The following is a 26,632-nucleotide window of genomic DNA, read 5'->3' as shown; positions in this document are numbered from 1 at the left end:
GTTACTACATTCTGGCACACTGTGAATATTTTAAATCATGTATATTGCCTATCTTATTGGTATATTGTCTGTCTGTGTTATAAATATTACTTGCACATTTGGAGTATGGGGAAACCCAATTTCAATCCAATTTATTTGAATTGACAATAAAGTTCACTTTGAACTTTGAAACCCAAACCAATTAGGAGCGGACGAGGGCACTCGATTTAATTTGTGATCCCAGCTACAAAGACAGATGTGTAATAATAATAATAATCTTATTCATATAGCACATTTTTAGTCAACTTGCATTGACCCCAAAGTGCTTCACATAATTACATTACATTTACACACAGGCAAAGGTGGGTGAAGTGTCTTGCCCCAAGGACACAACGACAGTATGCACATTCGAACCGGCTACCTTCAGCGCCACCGAACAAGCGGGATCTCGAACCGGCTGGAATACCTCCACCCATCTATAGGTCGCCAGATGCAACTAAATTTTAGAACACTGGAGAAACTCAGCGGGTGCAGCAGCATCTATGGAGCGAAGGAAATAGGTTTCGGGCCGAAACCCTTCTTCAGACTGATCGGGGGTACAGAAAGGGAAAAGGAGGAGGAGCCCGAAGGCTGGGGGATCGTTAACAAAATTGGGAGAATTCGATGTTCATGCCCCGGGGGTGCAGACTCCCCAAACGGAATATGAGGTGCTGTTCCTCCAATTTCCGGTGCTGCTCGCTGTGGCCATGGAGGAGACCCAGGACAGAGAGGTCGGAGACGGAGTGGGAGGGGGAGTTGAAGTGCTGAGCCACCGGGAGGTCAGCTTGGTTATTGCGGACCGAGCGGAGGTGTTCGGCGAAACGATCGCCCAACCTCCGCTTGGTCTCACACCGATATAGATCTGCTGACATCTAGAGCAGCGGACGCAATAGATGAGGTTGGAAGAGATGCAGGTAAACCTCTGTCGCACCTGGAACGAACCTCTGTCGCACCTGGAACGATTGCTTGGGTAACTAAATTTAAAGTAGCTCTTTCTTCCCAATAACCCTTTCTGGCTTAAGTCCTCCCTCCACCACCTCCAGTTTAAATTCCATTTGGAATATTTTGGAGGACCAAGAAACCAAGAACCAAGAACCTGCGCTGCACTCCCTCAATAGCAAGTGTCAGAACTTTACCTCTACAGAGCGGTTCCGTTCCATTCCAGTAAGGGTCCCTGATGTCGATGCACTCGATGGTGGGTGATCCATGCTCCATGGTGTAACCAGGGTCGCAGCTGAACTCCACCGCCGATCCAACGCTGTAGGACGGGCTGGTCGTGGTGAAGTTCCCATTCTGCAGGTACGGCTCGAAGCAGTGTCCGCGCTCGAAGGCTGGCGGGGGAAGCAAGACATTGCCGCGCTCAGTTGGGGAGAGAGGGAGGAAAGCATGCAACGACTGAGATGGAGGCAAAATTGCTGGAGAAACTCAGCGGGTGCGGCAGCATCTATGGAGTGAAGGAAAGAGGCAGCGTTTCGTCCTTGGGACGAAACGCTGCCTCTTTCCTTCGCTCCATAGATGCTGCCGCACCCGCTGAGTTTCTCCAGAAACTTTGTCCACCTTCGATTCTCCAGCATCTGCAGTTCCGTCTTAAACAGCATCTCTGGAGGAAAGGAATAGGCAACGTTTCGGGTCACAGACAATAGACAATAGGTGCAGGAACCCTTCAAGCCAGCACCGCCATTCCATATAACCATATAACAATTACAGCATGGAAACAGGCCATCTCGCCCCTACAAGTCCGTGCCGAACAACTTTTTTCCCCTTAGTCCCACCTGCCTGCACTCATACCATAACCCTCCATTCCCTTCTCATCCATATGCTTATCCAATTTATTTTTAAATGATACCAATGAACCTGCCTCCACCACTTCCACTGGAAGCTCATTCCACACCGCTACCACTCTCTGAGTAAAGAAGTTCCCCCTCATATTACCCTTAAACTTCTGTGCCTTAATTCTGAAGTCATGTCCTCTTGTTTGAATCTTCCCTATTCTCAAAGGGAAAAGCTTGTCCACATCAACTCTGTCTATCCCTCTCATCATTTTAAAGACCTCTATCAAGTCCCCCCTTAACCTTCTGCGCTCCAGAGAATAAAGACCTAACTTATTCAACCTATCTCTGTAACTTAGTTAACTCTGTAACCATTCACTGTGATCATGGCTGATCATCCACAATCAGTACCCCGTTCCTGCCTTCTCCCCACATCCCCTGACTCCGCTATCTTCAACAGCTCAATCTAACTCTCTCTTGAAAGTATCCAGAGAATTGGCCTCCGCTGCCTTCTGAGGCAGAGAATTCCACAGATTCCCCAGTCTCTGGGTGGAAAAGTTTTTCCTCATCTCCGTTCTTCAGACAGATCAACCCAAGGTCATAAGTGATAGGAGTAGAATTAGGCCATTCGGCCCGTCAAGTCTACTCCGCCATTCAATTCACGGGTTTTGTACGCCTCTATCAGATCACCCCGCATCCTCCTGCGCTCCAAGCAATAGAGTCCGTAGGCTGCTCGACCTCCCCCTGTAGCTCAGGCCCCTCAAGTCCTGGCAACATCTTTGAGCTGAGAGTTCATTGCCCCAAAGGATTGCAGGATTTGAATTGAAACATTATTTCCTACCTTCGTACCGAATGTTGAACCCTCCCGCAGTTGCCGTCTCATCGGAGGTGAACTCGACTTGGACAAAGCGCCCGTTGCTGATTAGACCTTCCAGAGGGAAATATTCGTTCCGTGAGGAATCGTACAACACGGCGGAGTTGGTGTCCTGTCCGTTGTAGATGATGAGTCTAAGCAACAAAGGAGGAAATCAGGGAACTGTGAAACTGATCGGATGAAGTACAGTTTAGTTTGAAGATAGCCACAAAAAGCTGGGGTAACTCCGCGGGTCAAACAACATCTCTGGAGAAAAGGAATAGAGTGTCCAAACCCTTAATAATTTTAGGTACACAAAAAAGCTGGAGAAACTCAGCGGGTGCAGCAGCATCTATGGAGCGAAGGAAATAGGCAACGTTTCGGGCTGAAACCCTTCTTCAGACCCTTAATCATTTTATATGTTTCAATAGGATCCCCTCTCATCCTTCTAAACTCCAGAGTGTACAAGCCCAGCTGCTCCATTCTCTCAGCGTGTGACAGTCCCGCCATCCCGGGAATTATTGAATTGAATCATTTTCTATGGAATGAGTTGCTGGAGCAGGTTGATGTGACAGATATTATAATAGCATTTGAAAGATATTTGGCCAGGACAGGTTTCGATTATTTTGGTTTAGAGATACAGTGTGGATATAGGCCCCCCCGGCCCACTAACCAGCCATCCCCACACTTCAACACAAGCCTACACACACACGAGCAACGATCAAGATGGCGGCGCTGCATTAGCAGCTGCGGCTCGCCTGCAGTCCGCTTGTTTTTCCTTTTTTTGTTTGTTCTTTTGTCCTGTTTTAGTTAATTTTTGGGTTTCATTTATTATGTTGTGTGTGGGGGGGGGGGGGGGGAGGTGCAAGGTCATGAGAGACCCCTTTGCAACGGACTGTTCCTACGGTCCAAACGCCTCGGGCCATGCAGTGGATGCGAAGTTCTCTTGGCAATTCGGACTGTAAACCCTTTCTCACCAGTGACTAACTCTACAGGACTCCGTCTATTATTTATTATGTAAATAATATGATTGGTTTATAATTTGTTTGGAGTTTGGCGGCATTGCCACTCGGAGCTGGGTATGTGACAGCTTGTTGACCAGCTTGACAAAAGGTGTTCTTGGTCTCTCGGGGATGCGACTTCTCTTGTGTATCGTCGTTCCGTCTCCGTCAGCGGCAACCCGACCTGGCGGCCTCGGAGCTGGGGCACGTCCCAGCGGCAACATCGCAGCTGTGGCATTCCGGCGTCAGCGGCAACCCGACCTCGGAGGACGACAGCGTCGGGAGCTCACAGGTCGGCTCGGAGCAGAGGGAGAACAAGGAGGGAAGAGACAAGGACTTTTGCCTTCCATCACAGTGAGGAGGTGCCTGGTGAACTCGCTGTGGTGGATGTTAAATTTGTGTTTATTGTGTGTGTTTTTGTCATTTTTATTATACGTATGACTGCAAGGCAACGAAATTTTGTTCAGACTGAAGGGTCTGAACTAGTTTACACTTATACCAAGTGTACAAACCCAAGCCAATTAACCATCAAACCTGCACGTCTTTGGAGTGTGGGAGAAAACCGAAGATCACGGGGAGAACGTGCAAACTCCGCACAGACAGCATCCGTGGTCGGGATCCAACCCGGTTCTCCGCTGCTGTAAGAGCTACAAGGCAGCAACTCTACCGCGGTCCCGTCACAGGTTGAGAGGGATACGGCCAAACGCATGCAGATGGGGCTAGCGTAGATGGGGCATAGTGGTTGGCGTGGGCAAGTTGGGCAGAAGGGCCTGTTTCTGTGGTGTACGACTCTATTACAAAGAACTATACTACCATCCCATCACTCACCTCATCTATCCTTTATACATTTTCTTCAGGTTTTTTATTGCATTGCTGGCATAAGAGGTTCCAACTCCTTCTGATTTTGTTAACTATTGATTAGCTTGTCCTGTTGCGAGACTCTATGATGCTGTAGACATGATCTGGCCCTTCCAACCTCACCATGAACTTTACCTCCAACATCTGATGCATTTGGTAACATTTTAGTCCGTGAATGTCACTTCTGACTCATGGTGAGATCTTATCCGACCCACTCATTTGAAAAAGGCTGCTGACTTTTATTAACAGTTGGCAGTCTAGTTTAGATTAGTTTTCGAGACACAGCTCCAGGAAACAGGCCCTTTGGCCCACCGAGTCCGTGCCGACCAGCGATCCCTGCACACTAACACTACACTGCACACACACTAGGGACCCGTTCCTTCTATCCAGAGATGCTGCCCGTCCCACTAGGGACAATTTACACTTACACCAAGCCAATTAACCCACAAACCGAAGATCTCGGATTATACCCGCGCAGGTCACGGGGAGAACGTGCAAACTCCGTACAGGCAGCACCCGTAGTCGGGATCGAACCCGGGTCTCCGGCGCTGTGAGGCAGCAGCTGCACCACCATGCCGCCCTAAAGTATTGTCCATTTCATTATTATATTATCTAATAGTTTATTTAATTAGCACCTTCATTATCAATTGCATAATTCCGAAAAGTTAATTGTGTTTTTAAATGAATGCATAATTTTATAATGTTATTAATATTTTTACATTTGTCTTTGAATAATTTGATGTTCCTTCACCTGCTTCAACATGTGTGACGAGACGCTGGACAAAATAGCTATTGTTCAGAGGAAGCTAATTTTAGCCAGAGTTTAAATGTATTTAGTATGGTTTCAGGGGGAGTTCTTTACAATGAAGCGGGATCATTCAGTGGAAGATATAATCCCGTCCCTATTATTCATATTCCCCCTGACTAATTTTCCACTTGTCATATGCATCATTTCACAGCATATTCAGTTGCAATAGATCACCTCGATAGAAGGATTTCAGGAGAAGATATTGCTTCTCTGGCAAGTAGCAATATTAACAAACAATTAACAAACAAACCAATGGCGATCGCTTCGCCCAACACCTCCGCTCGTTTCGTGATAACCAACCTGATCTCCCGGTGGCTCAGCACTTCAACTCCCCCTCACATTCCCAATCCGACCTCTCTGTCCTGGGCCTCCTCCATGGCCAGAGTGAGTCCCACCGTAAATTGGAGGAGCAGCACCTCATATTTCGCTTGGGTAGTTTACACCCCAGCGGTATGAACATTGACTTCTTCAATTTCAGGTAGTCCCTGCTTTCTCCCTCCTTCCCCTCCCCTTCCCAGCTCCCCCACAGCCCACTGTCTCCGCCTCTTCCTTTCTTCTCCCCCCCCCCTCCCACCTACATCAGTCTGAAGAAGGGTCTCGAGCCGAAACGTCGCCTATTTCCTTCGCTCCATAGATGCTGCCTCACCCGCTGAGTTTCTCCAGCATTTTTGTCTACCTTCGATTTTCCAGCATCTGCAGTTCCTTCTTAAACAAAGAATTAAGTTCTGTCGCATTCAATACTCTCTTGCGCAGCGATTGAGTACGTGTAGGCTATTGGCAGACACCAACCATTTTACTTTTGAGGTACGGCACGGAAACAGGCCATTCGGCCCTTTGAGCCAACACTGCCATTCAATTTGATCATGGCTGATCATCCACAATCAGTACCCCATTCCTGCTTTCTCCCCATATCACTTGATTCCTACAGCCCCAAGAGCTAAATCTAACTCCAATTTCTTCCCAATTTTGTTAGAGATACAGTAGAGATAGAGATACAGCGCGGAAACAGGCCCTTCGACGCACCGGGTCCGCGCCGACCAGCACACTAACACTGACACCATCCTACACACACTAGGGACAATTTATACATTTGTAGCCAGCCAATTAACCTACAAACCTGCTCATCTTTAGAGTGCAGGTTGGAACCGGAGCGCCTGGAGAAAACCCACGCGGGTCACGGGGAGAACGTACAAACTCCGCACAGACAAGCACCCGTGGTCTGGATCGAACACGGGTCTCTGGCGCTGTGAGGCGGCAACTCTACCGCTGTGCCACCGTGCGCTCAAGAGCGAGAGAGAGAGAGAGTGCATCACCTGGTGAAAGTTCATCGCAGCAATAGCAGCAATTTGAGTTGAGGGAGGCAAGGAAGAGGGGGGGCCAGCACCTACTCTCACCTGTCCTCCTTCCCAGCGAGTGAAACCTTCTCAAAATGCATGTGGAACTTCTGCCCTTTGGTTCCAGCGATGGTCCAAGTGCAGGTCTGGTTGTTGCTGTAGTTGGCGGGGTAATTGGGCGACAACACTCTTCCTATAGTGCCGTTAGATATCGTCCCACCACAGAGCGCTGAGGAGAGAAGAAGGAGAGAGGGTGCGTGTTGTTTAGAGAAACCATTTATGTGTGTGTGTGCATTTGTGTGTGTCCATACCGTATGTATGTATGTACCTGGCGGCGCGACTCACCCGTTGCAGCGGCCCCTACAGCCTGTCTGTTTTTTTTTTGGGATTTTTTGTCTAGCAATCCTAAAACGTAGTGACTTGGTGTTTTTTAATAGTATTTTTAAATGTGGTCATGTGGGGAGGGGGGGGGGGGGGGGGGGGTGGAGGGGGAAACTGTTTAAACTTTGTTCCCGTGGGGAGACGGTGCAGACAGCCACCCCACACTTTTTCCCTGTCGGGTCTCGGATCCAGTGGCATGGAGCCTAGACGACCGGAGAGCCTCCAACCTGAACGACCCGGGGCCTCCCAGTCGTTGTGACTGCGGATCTGCGGACTCACCATCGTCGGGGGCCTGTTCGGCCTCGGAGCGTGGGGAGCGGCTGGTTGACAAGGACCTGCGACTCGACCTTACCGCCATGGGGGCTCGGAGGCTCAGCAAGACGCAGCCGCAGGTCTCAGGTGGACTGGGACATCGGGAGCTCACGGGACAATCTGGGAGGAGAGAGAGAGACCGCTTCCCGGTGCTCCCTGCAACGCGACTTCTCCAGCCGGTGTCCTGCGGGGTTGGAACAACCCGGACCGGGACACACTCCATCGCCCGGGTTTGTAGGTTCATGGCCGTGGAGCCAGTCACTACCCCCACGACGCCCGGAGGAGGGTTCCAACCTGTGGCACTTTGCAGACCTTTATGCCTGTTTTACAGGACCGTAAATCGCCCCACGCGGCCACTAAAATGGCCACATGGGACTCATCATCGCCCGCACAGACACTTACACATCATAGAGACACGGAGAACATTCACGGACAAAACATACTTGCCTTCCATCACAGTGGCTTCACACACATGATGGATATGCAGTGTGAATTTAACACATGTGTATGTCTGTAAGACACACATGTCACTTGTTTGTACACATACTGTGGAAACAACATTTCGTTTGAGTCTCACTGGGGCTCAAATGATAATAAATTTGTATTGTATTGTATGTGTGCGCGAATGTGTGTGTGAGCACGTGTGTGTGTGTGTAAGCACAAGTGTGTGTGCCTGTGTGTGTATGAGTGTGCGTGTGCGCGCGTGTGTGTGTATGTGTGTGCAGACACATACATACATACATACACACACACACACACACACACACACACACACACAGGTGCCAACTCGATACTCCAGCATTCTGTATCAATTTCAACACACACACATCATGTAGCACTAATGTGAACATGGAAACGTCACCTGACGTTCTCGAGTTGGCACCTTGAGATTCAGCGTGTGTGTCAATGTCAATGTGTGTTTATCATGTGTGTGTAGAACCTGTGTGTGTTTGTGTGTGTGTGTGTGTGTGTGTGTGTGTGTGTGTCATATGGTCATAAGGAGTAGGTGTAGAATTCGGCCATTCGGCCCATCAAGCCCATTTAATCACGGCTGATCAACCATCTCTCTCTGTCCCTCCTATCCCCACAGCCAGTGCAATCCAAAGCTGTGTGTGTCGACACTCTGCGATGCTCACCTCTGCAGCTTGGCTCCTTGGTGCTCCAGTGCGGTTGTGATGCATTCATGCAGGTCAGCGATTGCAACCCCTGCAGCTGGTAACCAGGGTTACAGCGGAAGTGTGCAGTGCCATCAGCGTGCAGATCCAAGACCGACACGTCTCCGTAGTCAGGTCTCCGTGGAAAGTTGCAACTCAGCATGAAAACTGCCGGAGAAAAATGATAAAAGCCACACTCAAATCTTTTACCCTTTCCCCCCTAAACTGTGACACCTGTACTAATCTACATTATAAAGTGGTTAGGGGTTTAGTTTAGAGATACAGCGCGGAAACAGGCCCTTCGGCCCATTGAGTCCGAGCCTAGCAGCGATCCCCGCACACTAACACTATCCTACACACACTAGGGCCAATGTTACACTTACACCGAGCCAATTATAACTAACAAACCTGCACGTCTTTGGAGTGTGGGAGAAAACCGAAGATCACGGGGAAAACCCACGCAGGTCACGGGGAGAACGTACAGACTTGTAGACAAAAGACCCGGGTTCGATCCCGACTACGGGCGCTGTCTGTACAGAGTTTGCACGTTCTCCCCGTGACCTGCGTGGGTTTTCTCCGGGATATTCGGTTTCCTCCCACACTCCAAAGACGTGCAGGTATGTAAGTTAATTGACTTTGTAACTGTAAAAATTGTCCCTAGTGTGTGTAGGATAGTGTTAGTGTGCGGGGATCGCTGGTCGGCGCGGACCCGGTGGGCCGAAGGGCCTGTGTCCGCGCTGTATCGCTGAAACTTAAAACGAAATCAAAAGGTGTCCAGTCTATATCAGGATTATACGTGTCACCGTGGCGCAGCGGCAGAGTTGTTTACAGCACCGGAGACCCGGGTTCGATCCCGACTGCGGGTGCTGTCTGTACGGAGTTTGCACGTTCTCCCCGTGAGTTTTCTCCGAGATCTTCGGTTCCATCCCACACTCCAAAGGCGTGCGGGTTTGTAGGTTAATTGGCTTGGTATAATTGTAAATTGGTGCTAGTGTGTGTGGGGCAGTGTTAGTGTGCGGGGATCGCTGGTCGGCACAGACCCGACGGGCCTGTTTCCGCGCTGTACCTCTAAACCAAACTGTACTAAAGCATCACAGTGTAAAGCAGTGACAGGCCTGAACGAGATAATGGAATTGATAATGGGATTGCGTGTGTGTTCATCCATGTACCATGCCCCAAGCAGACTTGTACATTCAGTCAACCAAGAATATATTTTGAAGTTCCCAAAAATAGTCCGGCATATGAATTTGATGCAGATTTGTTGCTTATTATTGCAAATCTTAGCGACTGCTGTAAAATCTAAAACGGGCCCGAAATTGGAAAAATATTTAATTTTACATCCAGGACATGAAATAACTATCCCGTGTGTAAATGATCGGTAATTTAACAAAAAATTGGGTTGATGGTTAGCATGGATTCAGTGGGCCGAATGGCCTCCTCGGTCCACCATTCCTTGGTCATCTGGGGCGGCACGGTGGCGCAGCGGTAGAGTTGCTGCCTCACAGTGCCAGAGACCCGGGTTCCATCCTGACTACTGGTGCTGTCTGTACGGAGTTTGCATGTTCTCCCCGTGACCTGAAGAAGGGACTCGACCCAAAACGTCGCCTATTCCTTTGCTCCATAGATGCTGCCTCACCCCGCTGAGTTTCTCCAGCATTTTTGTCTACCTGCCATCTTTCAAAATAGAGTCACAAGGAACTGCAGATGCTGGTTTAAAAAAAGAAACAAAAAAAAAGCCCCCAAAGCGCCGGAGTAACTCAGCGGGTCAGGCAACATCTCTGGAGGCCGTGGATACGTTGACGTTCCTCTGCCCCTCTCGGCCTGAAGTTAGGCCCGACAACTTCCTCGCTGACGGTTTCCCCAACTCATTGCCCTTCACTTACTCTGATAATGCAGTCGGAAGGACCCAATGCCGCCGTACTGGAAGGAGCGGAAGTGAACGGAAATGGTGTTGGTCGGGCTGCGGATGACCTGGCCTTCCACCAGCAGCACCTGATTTGCCAGAACGATCCACCTGTCCTCCTCCAATCCGCGGATCGACAGTTGTTCCCCCTCGGAGAGGTTCAGCGTCTTCACCTGAAACCAAGGACAACACAACCGTGTGAAGGGCGGCAAGGGTGGCCATAGCGGTCGTGCTGCTGCCTAAAGGGCCTGTCGATTGCACGCGTTTGGCGCAACCAAACGGAAGCGGAGTTCACGTGAAGTTCGCACTAAATACGCGCTAAGTTCGCGCGTGAGGTCATTTGCGTCATACTTACCAATCAGCTGGGCAGGAGGCGAGCCGACTGAATTTCGGTGTCGCACGGCGTCGGGCGGTGACATCATCGCGCAATGCCACGCCGTGCGGTGACATCATCGCGCAATGCCACGCGCTAGGCGTACGCCGTCAAGACGCTGCGTACGTCCGCAATCCGCCTGCGTGCCGACAGTCCATTGCCGCATGAAGATTTCGGACACTGTCAGATTCACGGAGCCCCGCGCGATGTCGGGACCAGCCCCGCACAACTCCGCATTTCTAAGTGGGACCGGCCCCGCGCGGCCATATACGGTGCCCGTACGCCTCAAGCGCCCACGTTTGGTCGCGCCGAACGCATGCAAGTGGCACAGGCCCTGAACGGCGCACACAGACCCCAAACACTGATGGCTGACATCTAAAATTCTCAAAGGATTGGACAGGCTAGATGCAGGAAAAAGTATTCCCCATGTTGGGGGGGGTCCAGAACCAGGGGTCACACAGTTTAAGAATAAGGAACTCAGTGGGTGAGGCAGCATCTATGTAGAGAAGGAATTGGCGACGTTTCGGGTCGAGACCCTTCCTCAGTCTGAACAAGGGTCTCGACCCGAAACGTCGCCATTTCCTTCTCTCCAAAGATGCTGCCTCACCTGCTGAGTTTCCCCAGCATTTTTTGTCTAACTTCGATTTAGACAAGGGCTAGTGGAATCAAGGGATATGCAGAGAAGGCAGGCACGGGTTATTGATTGGGGACGATCAGCCATGATCGCAATGAACGGCGGTGTTGGCTCGAAGGGCCAAATGGCCTCCACCTGCACCTATTTTCTATGAGAGGGAGTTTAGAGATATGGAAGGGTAAGGTGTGAAAACGACAGGTCAAAGCAGACAATGCCCAAGGGAATGTAGAATGGTTTACAGTTAGCTGAGGGGAAGGTGACAACGAGGTGTACAAACTTTAAATTAATGAGAGACGAGTCAGAAGAACTAGGGCAGAGGAGGGGAACAAGTTATATTTGTTGAACTGTGGGCGGTCATGGTGGCGCAGCAGTAGAGTTGCATCGCCAGAGACCCGGGTTCAATCCCTGCTGTCTGTGCGGAGTTTGTCCGTTCTCCCCGTGGCCTGCGTGGGTTTTCTCCGAGATCTTCGATTACCTCCCACACTGCAAAGACATGCAGGTTTGCAGGTTAATTGGCTCGGTGTCAATGTAAATTGTCCCTAGTGTGTGTTAGTACTTCATTAGTGTTAGTGTGCGGGGATCGCTGGTCTGCGCAGACGCGATGGGCCGAAGGGCCTGTTTCCGCGCTGTATCTCGAAACGAAACTAAACTATAGGTTGAAATCTTTTCAATAGGCAATAGACAATAGGCGCAGGAGTAGGCCATTCGGCCCTTTCAGCCAGCACCGCCATTCAATGTGATCATGGCTGATCATCCACAATCAGTACCCCATTCCTGCCTTCTCCCCATATCCCCTGACTCCGCTATCGTTAAGACCCTATCTAGCTCTCTCTTGAGAGTATCCAAAGAACCGGCCTCCACCGCCCTCCGAGGCAGAGAATTCCACAGTCTCACAACTCTATGTGAGAAAAAGTGTTTCCTCGTCTCTGGTCTAAATGGCCAACCCCTTATTCTTAAACTGCAGCCCCTGGTTCTGGACTCCCCAAACATCGGGAACATGTTTCCTGCGTTTTCAAATCCTTAATAATCTTATATGTTTCAATAAGATATCCTCTCATCCTTCTAAACTCCAGAGTGTACAAGCCCAGCCGCTCCATTCTCTCAGCATACGCCAGTCCCAGGAATTAACCTTGTGAGTTTACGCTTTTCGTAGACGTTGCACGCTTCTTTGGAGTCACAAATGTCTAGCACGCAGCACAAAGTCATGTTCAATGATCCAAGAAAAGTCATTCCTTTAATTGCCGTCCAGGACGGAGAAATTCAATTTCCATGCAAACTAATTCAATTAAATTCAGCGCTGTGCCGTATGCAATATCTCCTGGAGTCATTGCCAAAGCCAATCAAAGGAAAGGGAAACAGACATTTGCAATTGCAGAAAAAAAAAATCTTAGTACTTGATTTGTAAATCTGAATGTACTTTTGCTATGTGAAGTGAGGCCACTTAGTTATTTCCCAAGTTTAGGTTCAGGAATTAATATTGCCATGTGTACCGAGGTACAGAAAAAGGCTGCGTTTTGCATGCCATCCAAACAGATCAGATAATGCTGTACATAAATAGTTTTGTGCAGAGATACAGCATGGAAAAAGGCCATTCGGCCCACACTGACTATCGATCACCCGTACACTAATTCTCATGGCCCTGTCCCACGGTGCGAGTTCATTCCAAGAGCCCTCCCGAGTTTAAAAAAATAATCAAACTCGTGGTAAGCACGGAGAATGAACGTAGCGGGTACGTCGGAGCTCGGGGACGTCTCTTAGCGCGCTAGCGCTAATGGCAGGTACTCGGGAAGACTCGTGAAGATTTTTCAACGTGATGAAAAATGTCCACGAGAGCCCCGAGTACCGACGAGCGGCCATTACCGTAAATCTCCGCGTTCGAATCAGGGCAAACTCGGGAGAACTCTTGGAATTAACTTGTACAGTGGGACGGGGCCATAAGTTATCCCTGTTTCACACCCTAAACACTCGGGGCAATTACGCTACAAACCTGCACGTCTTTGGAGTGTGGGAGGAAACCGGAGCACCCGGAGAAAACCCACGCGGTCACGGGGAGAACGTGCAAACTCCGTACAGACAGCATCCGGGGTCAGGATCAAACCCGGGTGTCTGGCGCCGTATGGCAGCAACTCTGCTGCCGCTGCACCACCCGCAAGAACCATTGACAGAGCAAAGGGGAAAAAGTGACAAGATATTGTGTTGGTTTAGTTTAGTTTGGAGATACAGTGCAGAAACAGGCCCTTCAGCCCACCCAGTCTACGTCAACCAGCGACTCCCATACAATGGCACTACCCTAACAATGAGGGACAATCATTCAACCCAAGCAAGGGGCACAACAAGTAGATCAAAGGAGAAGAGTCTCGATCCGAAACGTCACCCACTCCTTCTCTCCAGAGATGCTGCCTGTCCCGCTGAGTTACTCTAGCTTTTTGTGTCTATCTTCAGAACAAAGGGGAAGATACAGAGTGCAGGATATAGTTCTCAGCAGTGTAGTGCATCAGTTCCAGAGACAAAGTCCAATGTCCGCAATGGGGTAGAGGTGAATCGGTCAGTACCTTAGCTTATAGAAGGACTATTTTGAAAACTAAAGTGTCTATTCCTTATTACTCTGTGTGTGAATGATATTCTGATCAAACCCAGCTGTAAAATCCATTTGGGTTCGAGGTCAGGAGCGTAATTATTTTATTGAAGTTATTCGAATTGGTGTTTTAGTGCTGGTGAAATTATGGCCACAAGCTCAAACTGAAATGAATTAAAATGACAGAACTCTGACTGGTTGTGGGTGGAAGGATAAAACGATGGCATGGCAATTGAAACGGTTTTAAATATTGCAATTTGAGTGCATTCGCCATCTCACCGAGATTCCTGGGCAACCTTTATTAAAAAAAAAAATTAGTTTAGAGATACAGCGCGGAAACAGGCCCTTCGGCCCACCAAGTCCGTGCCGGCCAGCGATGCCCACACACTAACACTATCCTATACACACTTGGGACAATTTTAATATTTATACCAAGCCAATTAACTTACAAACCTGTACGTCTTTGGGGTGTGGGAGGAAACAAAAGATCTCGGAGAAAATCCACGCAGGTCACGGGGAGAACGTGCAAACTCCGCACAGACAGCAGCCGGAGTCGGGATCGAACCCGGGTCTCTAGCGCTGTGAGGCAGCGACTCTACCGCTGTGCCACCGTCTTGAAGAAATTCAACTTGGAAGTATATTTGTATTTTGAAATACTGGTGGCGCAGCGGGTAGTGTTGCTGCCTCACAGCACCAGAGACCCGGGTTCGACGCTGACCGCGGGTGCTGTCTGTGTGGAGTTTGCATGTGACTGCGTGGGTTTTCTCCGGGTGCTCCGGTTTCCTCCCGCACTCCAAAGGCGCGGAGGTTTGTAGGTTGAATGCTGCTTCGGTAAAAATTGTAAATGGTTCCCAGCGTGTAGGATAGGGCGATCACTGGATGGTGTGGACTCGATGGGCCGAAGGGCATCAACCCTGCTGCTGTATCGCGTGCCGCGCCCATTCTTTTAACGAAGGATGTGTGTATATGAGCAGTGTTTATAATTTGTTGTACAGGGTTTTGTGTGAGACCACATCGAGCATTGCGTACTTTTTGGTCTCACTACATCTGAGGATGTGTATTCTTGACAAAGAGGGAGTGCACTTGAGGTTGACTTGACTTGACTCTTGGGATGTCAGGACTTGAGTATACGGAAAGACTGGGAGGTTTGTACTCGCTAGAATTTAGAAGAGGGGTCAGGGGATCTTATAGAAACGTACAAAATTCTGAAGGGGTTCCTGCCTTCTCCCCATATCCCCTGGCTCCGCTATCTGTAAGAGCCCTATCTTCCTCAAAGCTGTTTGGAAGTGTGAACTGTGAGGAGGATGCTATGAAGCTATGAGTGACTTGGACAGGTAGGATGAACTGTGAGTGAACTGCGACTCAGCTTGTACTCGCTAGAATTTAGAAGATGGAGGGGGGATCTTATAGAAACTTACAAAATTCTTAAGGGGTTGGACAGGCTAGATGCAGGAAGATTGTTCCCGATATTGGGGAAGTCCAGAACAAAGGGTCACAGATTAAGGATAAGGGGGAAGTCTTTTAGGACTGAGATGAGAAAATCATTTTTCACACAGAGAGTGGTGAATCTGTGGAATTCTCTGCCACAGAATGTAGTTGAGGCCACAGTTCATTGGCTATATTTAAGAGGGAGTTAGATGTGGCCCTTGTGGCTAAAGGGATCAGGGGGTATGGAGAGAAGGCAGGTACGGGATACTGAGTTGGATGATCAGCCATGACCATATTGAATGGCGGTGCAGGCTCGAATGGCCGAATGGCCTACTCCTGCACCTAATTTCTATGTTTCTAAAATGAAACACACAAGAGATCGGCCTCTGTTGCCATGGCTCCAAGTGTAGACAGTCATCCGCTCGCTCCCATTCATCATCCTGACAGCGCATGCAATATCGTTTCATGCATTCCCCCGACGTTCCCACTGCCCCGTCTCTGTAGAGTAACAGAGCTCGCGGTTAGACACGGCATTTTCGTTTTAGTCTGATGCGTTACAATGCTGAGAACTATATCCTTCCCCTCTGCTCACCAGGTTGAAGGGGGACCTCATTGAAACTTACAGAACAGTGAAAGGTGTAGATAGAGTGGATGTGGAGAGGATGTTTCCACTGGTGGGAGAGTCCAGCACCAGAGGTCGTAGCCTCAGAATTAAAGGGCGCTTTTTTAGAAAGGAGGTAAGGAGGAACTTCTTTAGGTAGACGAAAGTGCTGGAGAAACTCAGCGGGTGCAGCAGCATCTATGGAGCGAAGGAAATAGGCAACGTTTTGGGCCGAAACCCTTTTTCCAGCAACAGCAGTTCCTTCTTAAACACTTTGGAATTTCTTTAGTCAGGGAGTAGTCAATCTATGGAACTCATTACCACAGAGGGCAGTGGAGGCCAAGTCAGTGGATATTTTTCAGGCAGAGATAGATAGATTCTTGATTAGAACGGGTGTCATAGGGTGAACGCAGGAAAATGGGACTAGTAGGCAGAGATCAGCCATGATTGAATGGCGGAGTGGACTCGATGGGCCGAATGGCCTAATTCTACTCCTATAACTTGTGAGCATTGCTCTACCAATTATCCTTGAGTTGGCATTGAATGTATTAGTGTGGCACAGTGGTAGAGTTGCTGCCTCACAGCGCCAGAGTCCCGGGTTCGATCCTGACCTCAGGTGCTGTCTGCGTGGAGTTTGCACGTCCTCCCCGTGACCTGCGTGGGTTTTCTCCAGTATCTCCGGTTTCCCCCCACACTCCAAAGATACATAGATACATAGACAATAGGTGCAGGAGTAGGCCATTCGGCCCTTGAAGCCAGCACCGCCATTCAATGCGATCATGGCTGATCGTTCCAAATCAGTACCTCGTTTCGGCCCTCTCCCCATATCCCCTGACTCTGCAAGCTCTAAGAGCTCTATCTAACTCTCTTTTGAATGCATCCAGTGATTTGGCCTCCACTGCCTTCTGAGGACGTACAGGCTTGTAGGTTATTTGGCTAGCGATGGGAAAATAACGGAAGAGGGAAGGTCGCTGAGGGACATCACCAACTTGTTTTCCACAGAGCGCCCACTCTTAATTGAGACGCAGATGAAAGTCGACAAGATAATCTTGATTTATGAGCACTAGTCCCAGGCTGTTTAAAACTAAACAGTGAAACTGACAAACCACTCAACCTGCAACCCTGGAACATAGATAAATAAATCTTCTACAGCATAGACAATACTGGTAGACACAAAATGCTGGTGTAATTCAGCGGGACAGGCAGCATCTCTGGAGAGAGGGAATGGGTGACGTTTCGAGTCGAGACAGGTCTGCAGAAAAGTCTCGACCCGAAATGTCACCCATTCCTGCTCTTCAGAGATGCTGCCCGTCCCGCTGAGTCACTCCAGCATTTTGTGTCTATCTGTCGGGACTGTCATATGAGGAAAGATTGAAAAGACTAGGCTTGTATTCACTGGAGTTTAGAAGGATGAGTGGGAGGGGGGGATCTTATAGAAACATATAAAATTATAAAAGGACTGGACAAGCTAGGTGCAAAAAAAATGTTCCCAATGTTGGGCGAGTCCAGAACCAGGGGCCACAGTCTTAGAATAAAGGGGAGGCCATTTAAGACTGAGGTGAGAAAAAAAACTGTTTTCACACAGAGAGTTGTGAATTTGTGGAATTCCCTGCCACAGAGGGCAGTGGAGGCCAAATCACAGGATGGATTTAAGAGAGAGTTAGATAGAGCTCTAGGGGCTGGTGGAATCAAGGGATATGGGGAGACGGCAGGCACGGGTTATTGATTGGGGACAATCAGCTATGATCACAATGAATGGCGGTGCTGGCTCAAAGGGCCGAATGGCCTGCATCTACTTTCTATGTTTTTAATGTAAACCAGTTCTTTCCTACACAGACAATACTGGGATTGGGATGCAGAATGTTATTATTAAGTATTGTCAAAACATCTTATTCGCACAGAATCATCAAGTCATACAGTGTGGAAACAGGCCCTTCGGCCCAACTTGCCCACACCGACCAACACGCCCCACCTACACTGGTCCCACCTGCCCACAGTTGGCCCGTATCCCTCCAAACCTGTCCTATCCATGTACCTGTCTAAATGTTTCTTAAACGTTGTGATAGTCCCTGCCTCAACCACCTCCTCTGGCAGCTCATTCCATGCACCCACCAACCACCCTTTGGGTGTAAAACGTTACCCCTCAGGTTCCTATTCAATCTTTCCTCCCTCACCTTAAACCCATGTCCTCTGGTCCTCGATTGTCATACTCATGGCAAAAGGCTAAACTAAACCTAGACTAAACTAAACGGAACTAAACAGAATTAAACTATAAAGTCATGGAGTGAAGGTAGACACAAAATGTTGGAGTAACTCAGCAGGGCAGATAGATCCTTGGTTAGTGCGGGTGTCAGGGGTGATGGGGAGAAGGCAGGAGAATAGAAACATAGAAACATAGAAATTAGGTGCAGGAGTAGGCCATTCGGCCCTTCGAGCCTGCACCGCCATTCAATATGATCATGGCTGATCATCCAACTCAGTATCCCGTACCTGCCTTCTCTCCATACCCTCTGATCCCCTTGGCCACAAGGGCCACATCTAACTCCCTCTTAAATATAGCCAATGAACTGGCCTCAACTACCCTCTGTGGCAGAGAGTTCCAGAGATTCACCACTCTCTGTGTGAAAAAAGTTCTCCTCATCTCGGTTTTAAAGGATTTCCCCCTTATCCTTAAGCTGTGACCCCTTGTCCTGGACTTCCCCAACATCGGGAACAATCTTCCTGCATCTAGCCTGTCCAACCCCTTAAGAATTTTGTAAGTTTCTATAAGATCCCCTCTCAATCTCCTAAATTCTAGGGAGTATAAACCAAGTCTATCCAGTCTTTCTTCATAAGACAGTCCTGACATCCCAGGAATCAGTCTGGTGAACCTTCTCTGCACTCCCTCTATGGCAATAATGTCCTATGGGGTTAGGAGGGAGAGATAGATCAGCCATGACTGAATGGCGGAGTAGACTTGATGGGCCGAATGGCCCAATTCTACTCCAAACCCTTATGACCTATCCAAAAGGCCTGTTTCCATGCTATATCACTAAACTAATGGTGGATAAACCCAATTAGGAGCAGTTGAGATCCCAGCTTCCAAGACAGATGTGTACAGCAATTCGTTCTTCCCCCGCACATTTAAAGCATGGAATAATCTCCACCCTACCATAGTTACCCAACCAGATGCAACTAAATTTAAGGTAGCTCTTTCTTCCCAAAAACCCTTTCTGGCTGAAGTCCTCCCTCCACCACCTCCAGTTTAAATTCCATTTGGAATATTTTGGAGGACCAAGAAACCAAGATAGACAGTGAGTATGTGCAGAGAGCAGAGCAGTGTGAGCATAGACCGCTGGCTGGCCTTACCTGGAGCTCCACTCCATAGCCCATGAAGACGGTCACATTAAATGAGCACTGCATGGAGCCGTACGCTGACAGTGGCAGATAGTCTGTGGAGTCGATGTATCCCTCCGAGCCGGAGAAGCTTATACTGCACGGGACTGCAAAGAGAAGATCCTTAATAATAAATACACTTCACATCCCTTTTCCCTTCGCAGTTTAACTTAAAAACCAAAACGTCCCTTTCACAGAATAAAGTGTTACAGTGTGGAAACAGGCCCAACAATGTCCCAGCTATACTGGTCCCACCTGCCTGCGTTTGGCCCACATCCTCTCCAAACCTGTCCAAACCTGTCTATCTGTGTACAAGTCTAACTGCTTCTTAAATGTTGGATAGTTCCAACCTCAACATAGAAACATGTCCCATAGCTAGGTAGGAGTGGTCCCTTCGAGCCTGCACTGCGTTTCAATATGATCATGGCTGATCATCCTCAGTCCCGTACCTGTCCTATCTGTGTACAAGTCTAACATCTAACTCCTTCTTAAATAGCCTCAACAACCCTCAACATAGAAAGATTCACCACTAGAAAAAAGTTAGGTTTTAAAGGATTTCCCCCTTAGTAGGCCCCCTTGTCGGCCCCCAACATCGGGAACAATTCAAGCCTGCCACCCCTTAAGCCATTCAATATGATCATGGCTGATCATCCAACTCAGTATCCCGTACCTATCCAGCTTTCTTCATAAGACAGTCCTGACATCCCAGGAATCAGTCCAACTACCCCTGATCGTTCCATAGCCCTTTGTGTGTGAAAAAGGCCACATTCACCTTAAACCAATGTCATCTGTCGATTCCCTTTCAATAGACAATAGGTTTTGCGGGAGTAGGCTCCATAGAGTCGGCCCGGCAACATCCTCGTAAATCTTCTCTGCACCCAACATCCTCGTGAATGTTGTCTGTTCCCATCGAGTATAGCTTGGAGTGTTAACAACCAAAGTGTTGGAGGAACTCAGCGGGTCAGGCAGCATCTGTGGAGAGTAATGGATCCTTCTTTAGGCAAAGGATCCCGACCTGAAATATGGTCTCTCTATTTCCCTCCATAGATGCTGCCTGACCCGCTGTGCTACTTCAACAATTTGACCTAAACCACCCCCCACACAAATTGCTGGAGGAACTCAGCGGGCCGGGCAGCATTAACTCCTCGGGTCGGGATCCATAAGATCTAGCTCTCTTGAAAGTAACAAACTCCGTCCAGAGAACCGGCCCCCTCCACTCTCCCTCAATGAGGGTGCAGGAGGATTTCGGCCACGAGACTCACATTCTCTTTGATCATGTGAAAAAGTGTTTCCTCCCTTAACCTCCTCTATCCATAAGATCTAAATTGAAAGTATCCAGAGAACCCCTCCATTCTTCCACAGACTAAACTGTGTGTCTCCGTTCTAAAAATGGCTTACTCCTTATTCTTAAACTGGTGGCCCTGGTTCCCCCCCCAACATCGGGAACATGTTTCCTGCCTCTAGCATGTCCAAGCCCTTAACAATCTTATAGGGAGGTTTCACGGCAGTCGGGTCACGACCCATGACCCGTACCGTTGCTACGCGACTCCCAAGTGGAGTACATGCGATGAACTGCCGGTAGGCGCTTACCATTGTTTCCAACGTAGCGGGCCCGTTAAAACCCGCTGGAAGTGTCAATATTTGCGCTGTAAATAATTATGGAAATCGGGATAAGCGTGTGAGACATTTAGCCGACTTCAGAATTCCAAAAGTGAGGAGAAATGACGGTAGATAGAAGTGGGAGCTGAAGGGACAACAACAGCCAGAGTGCTTGGTGTCCATTGTCCGTTTGCTCACTGCATCTCATCAACAGTAAGGCATTATTTGTGTTTTTTCTTGATTCCTTTGGCATCTAAAAAGTTTCAGAAGTGATAAATCTGGCTGTAATTTTTTTTTAATCGCCCATGGTTCTCAAGTGGGTTTTTACATACAAAATGAAAACGCACCTGAAGAAAAATTTACAGCCAGATTTATCACTTCTGAGACTTTTTAGATACCAAAGGAATCAAGAAAAAACACAAATAATGCATTACTGTTGATGAAATGCAGTGAGCAAACGCGATAATTCCCAATATTTTCAATTCCGATATCTGCAACGGCCAATGTTCACCAAGCACTTTAGCTGTTGTTGTCCCTTCAGTTCTCGCTTCTCTATACCTTCATTTCACTTCACGTTTGGGATTCTAAAGTTGGGGTACATGTCTCTAACACTTATCCCGACTCCCACAATTTTTTTCAGCGCAGAAATGCAACATTTTGGCGGTTTTTAACAGGTAGGAAAGTACGCGTTTCTTGCATTAATAACATCTACCGGATGTTATGGATGTCCTCCAGATGGATTGAGCGGCTCCGCGCGTCAAAACAAGCCCTATAACCCTGTGACCTTACGTGCAACCCCCCCTATATATTTCAATGAGATGCCCTCTCATCCTTCTAAACTCCAGAGTGTACAAGCCCAGCTGCTCCATTCTCTCAGCGTCCCGCCATCCCGGGAACTAACCTTGCCCCAGACACTCAGTCTGAAGAAGGTCCGTGCCTTATTCCCCAGAGATGGTTTATACTCTCTAGAATTTAGAAGATTGAGAGGGGATCTTATAGAAACTTACAAAATTCTTAAGGGGTTGGACAGGCTAGATGCAGGAAGATTGTTCCCGATGTTGGGGAAGTCCAGGACAAGGGGTCACAGCTTAAGGATAAGGGGGAAATCCTTTAAAACCGAGATGAGAAGAATTTTTTTCACACAGAGAGTGGTGAATCTCTGGAACTCTCTGCCACAGAGGGTAGTTGAGGCCACAGTTCATTTAAGAGGGAGTTAGATGTGGCCCTTGTGGCCAAGGGAATCAGAGGGTATGGAGAGAACTCAGCGGGTGCAGCAGCATTTATGGAGCGAAGGAAATAGGCAACGTTTCGGGCCGAAACCCTTCCGGGTTTCGGCCCGAAACGTTACCTATTTCCTTTGAGTTTCGTCCCGAAACGTTGCCTATTTCCTTCGCTCCATAGATGAGGGAGTTAGATGTGGCCCTTGTGGCTAAGGGGATCAGGGGGTATGGAGAGAAGGCAGGTACGGGATACTGAGTTGGATGATCGGCCATGATCATATTGAATGGCGAATGGTGCGGGCTCGAAGGGCCGAATGGCCTCTACTCCTGCACCTAATTTCTATGTTTCTATGTTGCCGGTCCCGCTGAGTTACCCCGGCTAGCTGACCGTACCTGCGGTGGGCGGGGAGGTGACCACGGTGGTGGTGATGATGGTGACGGTGGTGCTGGTGTCCACGACCCCCTCTCCTCCTCCCGGCGTTGCCTCCTCCAGCGTGCCGGCCTCAGGAGCTCTCGCCGGGAGAAGCGGTGGCCGCCGCGGTCGTGCGCCCGTCGGTGAGAGGGGTGGACCTCCCTCTCGGTGGCTCGTCCTCTGTGGAGTCGGAGTCGGAGTCGTCGGGGCTGCCGGCGGTCGTGTGGCGTCCGGGTTGGGTCGCCCGGTGATCGCCGGGGCTCGGCGGCGAGACGGCGCGGTGCTCTCCCTCCCCGATGTTGGCTGAACCGTCCCCGCTTCCTGGCCTCTCCTTCCCCATCGAGACGGACGAGGAGACGGCGGCGTCTGGAGACGGAGACGGAGACGGAGACGGGGACAGAGACGGGGACGGGTCCACCAGCTCGGAGGCCAGCGCGGTTATCCGTTTGCCGTAGGACTCCGCCTGAATGGCGGAAGAAAGCCTCTGCCTGGGCGGGGGTCGCTGCAGGGGTAGCCCCCCAGGAATGGCGGAGGGCAGGAGGCGAAACTCCCGCTGGAGGAGATCCTTCTTCTGCAACACCGCCTGCAAGAGGTCGGGGCCAGGGTGAACGACACTCGCAGCGACACTCCCCTCCAGTCTCCTCTCGCCCCTCTCCTGGTCCTCAGCTCCCCGACCCGTCTCCAACAGGTGGCCAGACGTAGCAGTCAGGACATCTTCCCGAAGACCAACATCTAAGACAAAAAAGAACCCAATCAAAGTTGGAAGGAACTGCAGATGCTGGTTTACACCGTAGATAGACACAGACATTTCCCTTAATCATTTGATCCCCTCTTTCCCTGTCCCTCCCCCACCCGTCATTACTAGTTCCCATGCCGCCTTGTCCAGTCTCACTGTCTGTAACTGGTTCTCACCTCACCCACAGCCAGGGGTCGCCAACCTTCTCACTCCCAAATACGGGACAAAAAGTCAAACTAAGGGACAAATTCCCGACGGCAATTCGGTGACTGACTCGGCCCTGGCTGGGTGAATGATGAGTCGGCCCCGGGTGCTGGACTGCACACAAAGCCCAGCCGTGTAAAGTCCGGCGCCCCGTCCAACTCATGGACCGATGATCGGACCGTGAGAAGGAGGGGTGGTGGCGGTAAGTGGAGGTCCGAAGATCGGGCAGCTGGCCGATCGACCGACCCACGGGGCCACGGGCGAGGCGCTGCTGCTGCACTCCATGGGCTGCACCACGTCGGGATGGGTGAGGCGGGGCCGGGCGCAGTCCCCTCGACCCGAGTAGCAGCGGTCAAATACGGGACAAGGGCGGCTTTGACCTTTTGAGAAAGTTGGCAACCCCCTTCCCTTGTGTGTGTGTGTGTGTGTGTGTGGGGGGGGGGGGTTAGTGTTAATATGCGGGGATCGCTGGTCGGTGCAGATTAGGTAGGCCAAGGCCTGTTTCTGCGTAGTATTTCTGAACTAAACTAAACTAAACTAAGAGTTGAACCACATAAATAAAAAAATCTATGTCTTTTCGTATCAAAGTAGGCATTGGGATTAAGCCCGAACCAAATGATCTTTCCCTCAGTTTGTAATACATGTCCATGCTCATCTCCTGTTGTGAAACATTTACCCAGTGGGAGACCAGGATCAGGTTAATTTGAAGGCCTGTCTTTGATTCCTCTGTCATTCATATCTGATCTTGCGTTTGCTTGTGGATAAGTTCCACAGCTGGATATGTGTCTGCCACGGAGAGAGAGCACGGGTCACGTAATGATGAAGCCAAGAAGCTGTTTGGCTAGTTATGAATGGCATCAATATTGTCACCGAGTCAGAAGGTTCGGGGGCCAAGTCCCACTCTAGAGATTTAGAACGTGGAACGCAGGGTGGCACGGTGGCGCAGCGGTAGAGTTGCTGCCTTACAGCGCCAGAGACCCGGGTTCGATCCTGACTATGGGTGCTGTCTGCACGGAGTTTCTCTGCTCTCCCTGTGACCACGTGGGGTTACTCCCACACTCCAAAGATGTATAGGTTGGTAGTTTAATCATCTTCAGTTCTCTCTTGAAAGCATCCAGAGAACCTGCCTCCGCCGCCCTCTGAGGCAGAGAATCCCACACTCTCTGTGTGAAAAATATGGAAGGGTAAGGTGTGAAAACGAGAGATCAAAGGGGACAAATAGTCAAGGAAAATGTAGAATGGACCATTGTCAGTTCGGGGAAGGTGACCAGGAGGCAAACAGAGATAAAATGTAATCAGGGGACAGTCAAACTACTCGGGGAACTGGGATGGGGGAGGGATGGAGAGAGAGGGAAAGTAAGGGTTGCTTGAAGTCAGTGTTCATACCGCTGGGGTGTAAGCTGCCCAAGCAAAATATGAGGTGCTGTTCCTCCAATTTGCGCTGGGACAGAAAGGTCAGAGTAGGAATGGGAATTCAGGCAGACTCTCAGCCCGAAGAAGGATCTCGACCTGAAATGTCACCCATTCCTTCTATCCAGAGATGCTGCCGCACCCGCTGAGTTTCTCCAGCATTTTTGTCTATCATATTGAATCTCCACCCTTGCTGTTGCTTTGAAATGTTGATAGCAGTAGACACAACAACTGCAGCTCTTGTCTGAACAGTTTAAGGTAAAACCCATGTCTTAACGTGGATTTCTACAAGGAGAATAAAATATGCTGCGTTTGCAATTCCATCCATTATGATCAGTTTGGTTTAGTTCAGTCTAGAGATACAGCTTGCAACAGGCCCTTCATAAGATCATAAGTGATAGAAGTGGAATCAAGCCATTCGGCCCGTCAAGTCTACTCCGCCATTCAATCATGGCTGATCTATCTCTCCCTCCTAATTCCATTCTCCAGCCTTCTCCCAATAACCTCTCTCTTGTGAACTTATGAACCTTTGTGAATTATTCAGGAGCTTGTAATGTGTGTGTGTGTGCGTATATGTGTGTGTGTGCGTGTGTGTGTGTGTGTGTGTGTGTGTGTGTATGTGTGTGTGTGTGTGTGTGTGTGTGTGTGTGTGTGTGTGTGTGTGTGTGTGTGTGTGTGTGTGTGTGTGTGTGTGTGTGTGTGTGTGTGTGTGTGTGCGTGTCTGTGTGTGTGTGTGTGTGTGTGTGGGTTAGTGTGTGTGTGTGTGTGTGTGTGTGTGTGTGCTGCGTGCGCGTGTGCCCATGTGTGTGTGCGTGCATGTGTGTGTGTGCGCGTGTGTGCGTGTGTGTGTGCGTGCTGTGCATGTGCATTGCGTGCGCATGTGTGCGTGCATGTGTGTGTGTGTGTGTGTGCCTGCGTGCGGGTGTGTGTGTGCCCATGTGTATGCATGTGCGTGCATGTGTGTGTGTGCGTGCGCATGTGTGTGCGTGTGTGTGTGTGTGTGTGTGTGTGCGTGCATGCGTTCGTGTGTGCGTGCATGTGTGTGCGTGCATGTGTGTGTATGTGCGTGTGTGCGTGCGTGCATGTGTGTGTGTGTGCGTGTGTATGTGCGTGTGTATGTGTGTGCGTGGCACATTAATCAAGAACACCTCTGTCAGAACCCATCCTAACTATCTCCTTTACAAACTTGTTTCAGATTCCCTCTGAGTTGCCCCTCAGGTCAGAGGTCAGGAGGGCCCGTGTGAGGGTCAGGGGTCAGTCAAGGAGGTGTCTCCGAGAGAACAAATGTGACCCCGGCGTGGAGAGACCGCAAGAATAAAGGGGGGGGGGCCATTGGGGACCCAATTGAACACTTTATAATGTTGTCGGTGCCCATTACGTGGTGACTCTTTGTATACCTTGTGTACGGTTCTCACAAACAAAGCGTTCACATGTGACAATAAAGTATCAGTTGTATCTTTCTTTCCCCTCTCATCTCTGTTATCAATCCATAAGTGATAGGAGCAGAATTGGGCCATTAATACAAACATAGAATCATAGAAAAGAGGTGCAGCAGTAGGCCATTCGGCCCTTCGAGCCTGCACCGCCATTCGATATGATTATGGCTGATCATCCTAAATCAGTACCCCGTTCCTGCATTCTCCCCCTAACAGCTATATCTAACTCTCTCCAGAA

General features: G+C 49.5%; 1 protein-coding gene across 1 annotated transcript in view; it reads right to left on the bottom strand.

Annotated features, from left to right (window-relative positions):
* Positions 1-26,632, bottom strand: part of LOC129709200 (seizure 6-like protein) — a 95,756-nt gene that overhangs the window by 36,057 nt on the left and 33,067 nt on the right. The window contains 8 exon segments of the mRNA XM_055655391.1: positions 1,155-1,349; positions 2,629-2,795; positions 6,702-6,870; positions 8,471-8,656; positions 10,372-10,564; positions 19,351-19,484; positions 22,590-23,043; positions 23,045-23,340. Coding sequence (XP_055511366.1) covers positions 1,155-1,349; positions 2,629-2,795; positions 6,702-6,870; positions 8,471-8,656; positions 10,372-10,564; positions 19,351-19,484; positions 22,590-23,043; positions 23,045-23,340 — 1,794 coding nt within the window.

The sequence above is a fragment of the Leucoraja erinacea genome, chromosome 25 (genome assembly GCF_028641065.1).
Source record: "Leucoraja erinacea ecotype New England chromosome 25, Leri_hhj_1, whole genome shotgun sequence".
Taxonomy (NCBI): domain Eukaryota; kingdom Metazoa; phylum Chordata; class Chondrichthyes; order Rajiformes; family Rajidae; genus Leucoraja; species Leucoraja erinaceus.
This window is presented reverse-complemented; position numbering and strand designations above follow the sequence as displayed.